At 40.7% G+C, this 7,725-nt stretch overlaps 2 protein-coding genes across 2 annotated transcripts; both read right to left on the bottom strand. All coding sequences in view use genetic code 12, as the record gives it.

Annotated features, from left to right (window-relative positions):
- Nucleotides 1–477: 477 nt before the first annotated feature.
- On the bottom strand, nt 478–5,034 carry GDB1 (bifunctional 4-alpha-glucanotransferase/amylo-alpha-1,6-glucosidase; the record flags this gene model as incomplete). The annotated part of the gene is made up of 1 exon (XM_051815696.1): nt 478–5,034. One exon carries the CDS (start codon nt 5,032–5,034, stop codon nt 478–480), a length of 4,557 nt encoding a protein of 1,518 aa, XP_051670971.1.
- A 222-nt stretch (nt 5,035–5,256) lies between these two features.
- Nucleotides 5,257–7,116, bottom strand: CST5 (Cst5p; the record flags this gene model as incomplete). The annotated part of the gene is made up of 1 exon (XM_051815695.1): nt 5,257–7,116. The coding sequence occupies one exon, from the start codon at nt 7,114–7,116 to the stop codon at nt 5,257–5,259; it is 1,860 nt and encodes a 619-aa protein (XP_051670970.1).
- Nucleotides 7,117–7,725: the final 609 nt, after the last annotated feature.

The raw sequence follows: 7,725 nt of genomic DNA, 5'->3' as shown, positions 1-7,725 counted from the left end.
ATCAAAACTTACTCATCTCTGCTATCTGTTGTCTTATTCTATCTCTTAACGAAAAGCGGAAAAATGTATTTCCTAATTTGTCTTGAGAGTGGAAAAAAACGACTTCCTGTTTCGTCGTCATATACTTTTTCTCTTTACGAACAAACGCGTAAAGTTGCGATAACCAACAACAAATGAGAACCTTCAATGAAAACATAACAGATACCAAATCACACTCAAGTACACTGCCCTCATAAAGCAAAAACCTAGTAAGCGGTTTATAGTAACATTATCTTCTTAAGTAAACTCAACTTCACCCAACTCCCCTTTACTTCCAAAACTTGAACCGGAAATGTAAAATTTGTATGGGTGCGATATCTGGAGCAAATTAATTGTGTATACAATTGCTAATTACATATTTAGAAATTGTGTTTAGAACCTATTGAACAAATTAACAGGCAGAGATATCCTTAACTAACAACATTTATTATCTATACTCTACTGATACTTTTCTACTCTCCAAATATCATAGTACAAGTCCAACAAACACGAGCTACTCCATGCCTGAGTTGGACTTGAATCATTACACAAATCACCATCCTTATTAGTCAATTCGGTCAATCCGGCCCATGGGCTCTCCTTGATCCACTGTATATGATACTGAATTCTATCATTGAGCAAGGTAAACAACTCTATCGATGGAGTACGAGCCTTGCTTCCTTCGTTGTTGGTAGCAAAGTGGAAATACAAAAATGCTCTCAAAAAGTATCCATAGTTCCATACCCATTCAGGGCCCTGGTGGTAGTTGCGGCCTTTAGATGTGGCAAAGTCGTCATTGTCAACTGAGTTGTTATAATATGGACGATAATTGTAGTCCAGTGGATCCAACGTTCTCATACCAACTGGTCCCCTAATGATTCTATCGGCATTATTGATGGCAGTCAAAGCTAGCTCCGGCGTGAATAGTTCTGGCGCCACACACATTGCAATTGGGAAGTTGGGACGCAACTGGTAGTCCTCATACGGCTTTCCTGTTCGGTACAAGTCTTTGTAAATACCGCGTCTATTAACCAAAGAAGAATCAACATCATAATCTTTATCATCACTTGCCTTCTCTGGCACGTAGAATCGCTTTTCAAAGTTATCCTGCAATAACTTTTCCCAATCCTTGAAGGTAATCTTGTCTCCATTCTCCTTTTCAACTCCAGTGTAATCAAACTGTCCCTTTTTGTTCAACTCAACCACCCATCTTAATGCGCTTTTGAGTAAACCTTGTAACTCGACAGCAGCTCCATCTCTTGGTGTACCTGGTACTCCCTTGTTATGGGCTCGCTCACTTTCACCCATTTTGTCCATCCAAGTACCACAGTTTAATTGTGAACCTCCATGTACAAAACCAGACTCCCAATCAATTCCCACCTGCACGTTGAAACCCTCATCCTTCATTTGCGAATCAAGATTTGGTCCTGCATTTGCTTCTCTATACTTGATTCCCTTGGCATGACGCTGTAATATTTCAAAAATTACATCCCTAATAGATGTCTTGTAGCTGAATGCAAGAGGATCGTCAACAGTAATATACTTATCGTCCAAGGGAAAACGTCTAGCGACTTGCTCGTCCAATATTTTTATTCCTTCTGGTACGTGACGCACATATTCTTGAATAGCTTGCAAAAAGAACCAAGCAGCATCCCTAGCATTGTATCGAGGGTTTCGTCCCGCATCCAAGAGGTTTGGAATCAATCCGTGCTTTAAAGTTTTGGCAAATCCAAGAATATGCTCCTTTGCATCATCATACCTTTCAGGCACAATCAAAAGACCTCTAAACGAGATAAACACATCTCTTCCCCAGCACCGCATATAGTCGTTGCTGAAATGAGGCAACCCTGCAGCCAAGCATGCAACTGATTTGTCTGGTACAAGCGACGTATTGTTCATAAACCCGGTCATTTGCACACTTGTCAAAGCCAAACTTTGAACAAAATTCGTGGCTTGCTGAATTTGTTTGCTAAACTGCCTCAAGGCTCTAAATCGAGCAGCCTCATACGCAATTCCCACAATTAAACAAAAGTAGTGTGGTCTCAAGTAGTATGGCGCCTTCCTAACAGCGTTAAAACGATCTTTCAACCACGCTTGGAACTGACCCAAATTTTCCGACTTGGCAACATACTTGTCCAACCTCTGCACGACATAGTCCAACGCCCACGCTCCATCACGCAAATGGTTGCAAATCTGGTGACCTAGATTATTTGACCAAATGACATGCTTTAACGCAGTTTGCCAACCTTCGAGACCAGCGTAAACCAAATCTCCATACAGGGGAATATTATAAACGCCTTCTTTGCCTCCACTTGCATCCAATTCTTCTGGAGCACTCCTGTAAAGCAAAGCATTCAAATCGTACAAGTCCAAACCAACAGACGCTTCAAGCGCACCTTCTCTGACATACTCATCAAGTTTGATATCAACCCCAGGAATTTCAGTAGAGAATACTGATATAGAGCCAGGGATAAAACTGTTATTGACTTGTATGACACTGTCACCGTTATTGAAATCGACATGGGGGGCTTCAATATCAACCACTTCAACTGGTATTCCTTTCAAAATCTTATCGTCTTTTTGATACTCGCCCGTTTGCTTCAATGTGTAACTAAATTCATGTTTAACCTTTGTTCCTCCAAGGATGGAAGGAGACAAGATTTGTTCTGTTTCGTTTGGATAGAACTTGCTTCTAGCAATTAGGAACCACCCTTTTCCTGTTCTGGCGTTGTAGCGTTGAATGGTAATGTACTGTCCCTCGTGATGAATGTACATCTCATGATCGCGGGCAATATCTTCACTTTCCTCGGCTAGCTGTTTACGAATATCATTCAACTTTGTCTTCACCTCAACAATTCCATTTGTATCATCCAAATCGTACAACCTCTTGTCACTCACGACATTAAGCAAATGGGGATAACATTCGTCATAGCCATAGACAGAACCAATGGCTGACGAGCAAAAAGCCACAAGAGCTGCATTAGGTAAGGTATCTTCAACAGTTCTCTTTTGGGCTGGCGTTTCATTATCATGCGTACAGTCCATAAATATAGCATGGGGTGCTGTGCTGGTCAATACTTGCGGAATCTCCAACTCGGTGTAACCCTCCTTTGTCTTGCGCAAGTCTGGTTCTCTTTCCGCTGGGTACGAAAAATCACTCAATGGTAGCCAGGTTAATGAACCAATAGGCCTTCCTCCATGCTTGTGTACCAACGAAGACAATTCGCCAACACTCCAAGCCTGCATGGCTTCCCTGATTAAAGAATTTATTGCCAAACGTTCCACAAATATTTTATCCATCTGTTCGGAACCGGAAAATAACTCGGCAATGACATACAAGTTTGGGTTAACCTTTCTTGCTTCATCCAACAATCTTTCCCCAACGTGCAATGGAGTACTGTGACAATTGTCTATTCTGAAACCTGTAAACACTTTAGCCATTTCTCGGGTGTACTTGATCATTCTGTCCCACAATTGTGGGGAGTCCTCATACTTTGATCCGTATCTCAACTTGACGCAATCTCCCCACACAATCACCTCTCTCCTTAAGTAGGCTTTGGATTGGTCAGATGCAAAATCCACCAAGGGGTTCCCGCCCCATATCCATCCGTTGTTAGCCAATGCTTGCTTCTTGCCATCCTTGTCGGTGAGTCTGGTAAAGTAAGGCTCCGTTAAGGGAAGCTTTGTCGTTATTTTACCCCATTTAGGTCCATTATCAGCTAATCTCAAGAACCTAATCCTATCGGCTATTTGTTGTTGAATCGTGTTCAAATCATCATCGTACTCTCTGTATAAAGGAGCATTGATTTGGTCAACAACCTCTCCAGCTTTGTTGACTATAGTATCAGTGTCCACATTTTCGTCAAACAATGCAAACAAAACGGCTAAAAACTTTTTCGAATCTAATTTATTCTCATACCTGTGGCCCAAGATAGGTTTAGGGTGCGTATTTGCAGTCTCTAACACAAACCCTGACAACTGCTCAATGTTATTCTTGTCAACGTGGTCAGGTATCTTGATGCTGTTAATGGACGACTTTTGTTTGTTGAATGTTTCTTCCAAGTCAGACAACGTTTGTTCTCGGTTGAAAACATAGTACTCCCAAAGCTTTAAACTGTCCAAAACATGGTTCTTCAAACCTTCCACCACCTTGCTCAAATCAGAATCATTTTCAATGATTGTGGGCAAATTGAAATCTTCCAAATTTTTACTAAACTCTAACAATGCCCCATCCAATTCTATAGCGGAAATCAAATGCGGTGCTGTGTATTCATTGTATCCAGAGTCAGGAGCATCTTTGAGCCACTCGGAATTGTTTGCAGTGTGGTTCCAAACCACATCAGTCAAGCTTAGCAACCCATTGTCATTCAACACTTTGTGAATCTGTTCAACAGCTTTCCCTTGAATGGGAAATATATTTGGATCCCATTTAAACTGATCGTAAATAGAGTATGGAGAGTCCGACTCCCCTCTTTCTTGCAATGGAGTGAAATGAACCATGTTGTATCCTTTTGCTTTCACATTTTCGAAAAACTTTGGCCAGCGATCGTACAGGCCAATCCACTTGGAAATCACCGACTCCACATTAATTGCGTTGAACGGAACAAAGTTTCCTTTAATTGCAAGGTGGGGAGGAACGTTGTAATAAAACTTGTCAGTCTCTCTTTCCTCACCATTTTCATCTTCATAGGAGATGTAGTAGTTGTAAGCACCTGGCTTATACAAGGGGATGTTAAATGAAATGTCTTGGTGAAATGAACTTTCAATGGAATAATCAAAGTACTTGTATCTATCAAATTCGTCTTTATATGACGGTGGTGCATTGGTATGGAAAACCCCCTTTCTGGCCACTTTACTTGCTGCATTCATTTGGAACTGCAAATCGAAAATAGGGTCGCCTGGTTTGTAAGACTTGGGATAATCATTCGCTGGTAAACTTAATACACCATTATTGACATTCTCGTTATTCACAGGCTCGCCGAGGTTTGATAACCTGAATAGGATTTTACAAGCCATGAAGTCGATTTATCAATCTATAATTGCAAAAAAAGGTGTAACAATTGAAAGAAATCGTGCTTGCTTCGGGGTTTAAACTGTCGCCGACTTTTTTTGTTTTTCTTAAATTGCTTTTTTTCCAAAAGCGGTCGGGGGAATCCTTTGCGCCCCCAGTTTGGCTAATTTCCGCGTGGTTGCAAAAAGAAAAATTCTACATTCAATGACATAAGCGTGTCGATTTTATTAAAGCATTTGATCTACTTCAGATATCAAGCTATGCAACTCTCGTAAGTTGATTCGTTCTGTATTGACCTTTTTCAACGCTCTTTGAATAAGCTCCTCGTCCGAATCTGCGTCTGAATCGCAATCATCATCATCATCGATTGACATTGCACTCTTTGTTTTCTCTAAACTTAATTCTTTCTCGACTAGAGAATCAGTTGATATCATGCTATGAGAATTAAAGTTGCCAAGCGGAAAGTTAGGGTCAGTTTTATAGCTTGTTCGCGGCAGATCAATGATTGGACTTATTTTGTTTCCCAAAAACCCTCCAAATACACTCTTGTTCAGCATTTCAGGCGCTTTTGACACCAAATCTATCGTATTGGTAACCTTACAACCGGGCACTTCCACTGAAAAATCCATCAAGACAATCGCCCACTTTTCAATAACCGAGCTTAAATGAGACTGGAGCGAAAGCTGTAGCACGTTTCCTCCTGTCGGAACTATCAACACTATGGAGCCTTTACATGTAATTTTAGCATTATTTACTGGTACAAAGACCGCGTCGTTAATTTTGTCCCAAAGCATAACGGAGTTCTCAAATAGATAACAATATTTTTCCCTAAATAAAGCGTCATCATCGACTTTAACTAGCAACTGATCAGCTACTCGTAAAATACCTAAATGAAACAACTTGGCTAGATTCAAGGTAGCACAATTACCCAATAGGTATTGCATTAGCTGATTCACAACAATTTCAGTGCTTTGTCCATTGTCAAAACCGTTTACATTGTACGAGTCTGTCATGGTCGTTGAAATTGTATTCACAGGTGATGGAGATCGTATGCTTGACACCATGGTATTTCTATTCCTAGCAGAACTTCTCCTTGACGGCTCAAAATGTTGCAAATGTGGATTTAATGTAGACCTTAGCGCCTTGAAGTTGATGCTTTGTGACTTTGGTGATTTTGATTCAGAAGCAACACCATTTTCCTTGGCCCTTGGTTGTGTAGGAGCTGGCCGTTTTGGAGTAAGTGCCGTATATGCCCTTTTCATTAATGAGTTCAAATTTCGATTATCGATAGTAATCACGCGTTCACCTTTACAAATAGAGCCATAACATGGCTTCGGTAATTCCGTATTCAGCCCTTCGTTGTTGCTTCTATGACTAGATAGTTCTTTCCCAAACGCTGTTCTAAAGCATTCAGAATGAACCAGGTCTCCACAATTTAATTTTAAAACCCGCTCGCTTTGCAAAATATTCAGCAACAATTCTGAACAAATGAAGCATGTGTTTTCTAGCAGGTTCTTCGATGAATTGGTTGTTTTCGTTGATGACGCTTGACTATTTTTTCTTTTATTCAAACGCGGAACATTGTTGTGCAAGATGGTGGCAAACGACAGATCTAACCTTTCAGAATGCATTTTGTGGGGGTATGAAAAGCCTCCCATCGAATTGCTACTCTTGTTGCTCGGGGTCTCAACGAAATTGATGCTTTTTGGAGTTGTATTTGGTGTACTGTAAACTTTTTCAAGTAAGCTGGATGAAGTTTTACTTCCAAAGCTAGGAGTACATATGTGTGGTGGTGTTAGCAAAGATTCTTGTATCGACATGGGAGGAAAGGGGGTTGTACTTTCCATTGTTTCATCCGAGTTGGACACGGGAGAAGCATAGCTACTGCTGTGGTTAGCATTGTATTTGGACTGAACAACCTGCTTGGAGCTAGAGCTCTTGCTAGGCCGCAAAATCTCTCTCCATCTTTTTCTTGACGGTAATTGCCGCGGCGATCCAGACGGGGCTGAAGTGATTAACTGTATCAGTGACGCAGTTCCTGTCATCATCCTTTTGGCGTTCAAGCTTTCGGGTGACATTTCAAGCATGGTCCCTCAAGGTAAAGTAAATGGAAGTAAATGAGAAGTTTCCAGGAATGTGGCAGCGACATCTTTAATTTTACGAATGAAGAAGGGGTCATTTGGACTACTATCCATGTTTCAGGTTTTTCAATCTGGAGAAAGCCGCACAACGCGTGGCGAAAATATATTTCGTAAAAAGAGGGGATGAGCTAAATAAATGTGGCCAAGACATATAGGTGTCACAAACATTGGCTTCATAATCATAGGATGTACTACGCAACCAAAGCTCTTTGCACCAAACGATAAGACAATAGTGAGGTTCGTGTCAAATTATATTGCACTAAGTTAACCTCTCATCTCTTGTGTTCAATTCGGAGGTTAATCCCCGAAAAATGCGGAACACTGTCAACCATCCCAACACAAAAATTGAAGGAAGCAGTCGGAGTAGAAATTGTTTAACCAAAGCACACACAACCGAAAAATAAAAAACAACAGAAAAAGGAAAACCCAAAAAAAAACAAAAAAAAAAAAAAACAGACAGACAGATTAAACAGCGCAAAGGAGATCTCTCAATTGGCTAACTCATCACCCTTTTTATCTATTCCAACTACAAACCTCAATTGACTTAGCTAACAC

This window comes from Candida margitis, assembly GCF_024628925.1.
Source record: "Candida margitis strain CBS 14175 chromosome Unknown scaffold32, whole genome shotgun sequence".
Lineage (NCBI taxonomy): Eukaryota > Fungi > Ascomycota > Pichiomycetes > Serinales > Debaryomycetaceae > Lodderomyces > Lodderomyces margitis.
The sequence above is the reverse complement of the archived record's forward strand: the minus strand, read 5'-3'. Positions and strand labels throughout refer to the sequence as shown.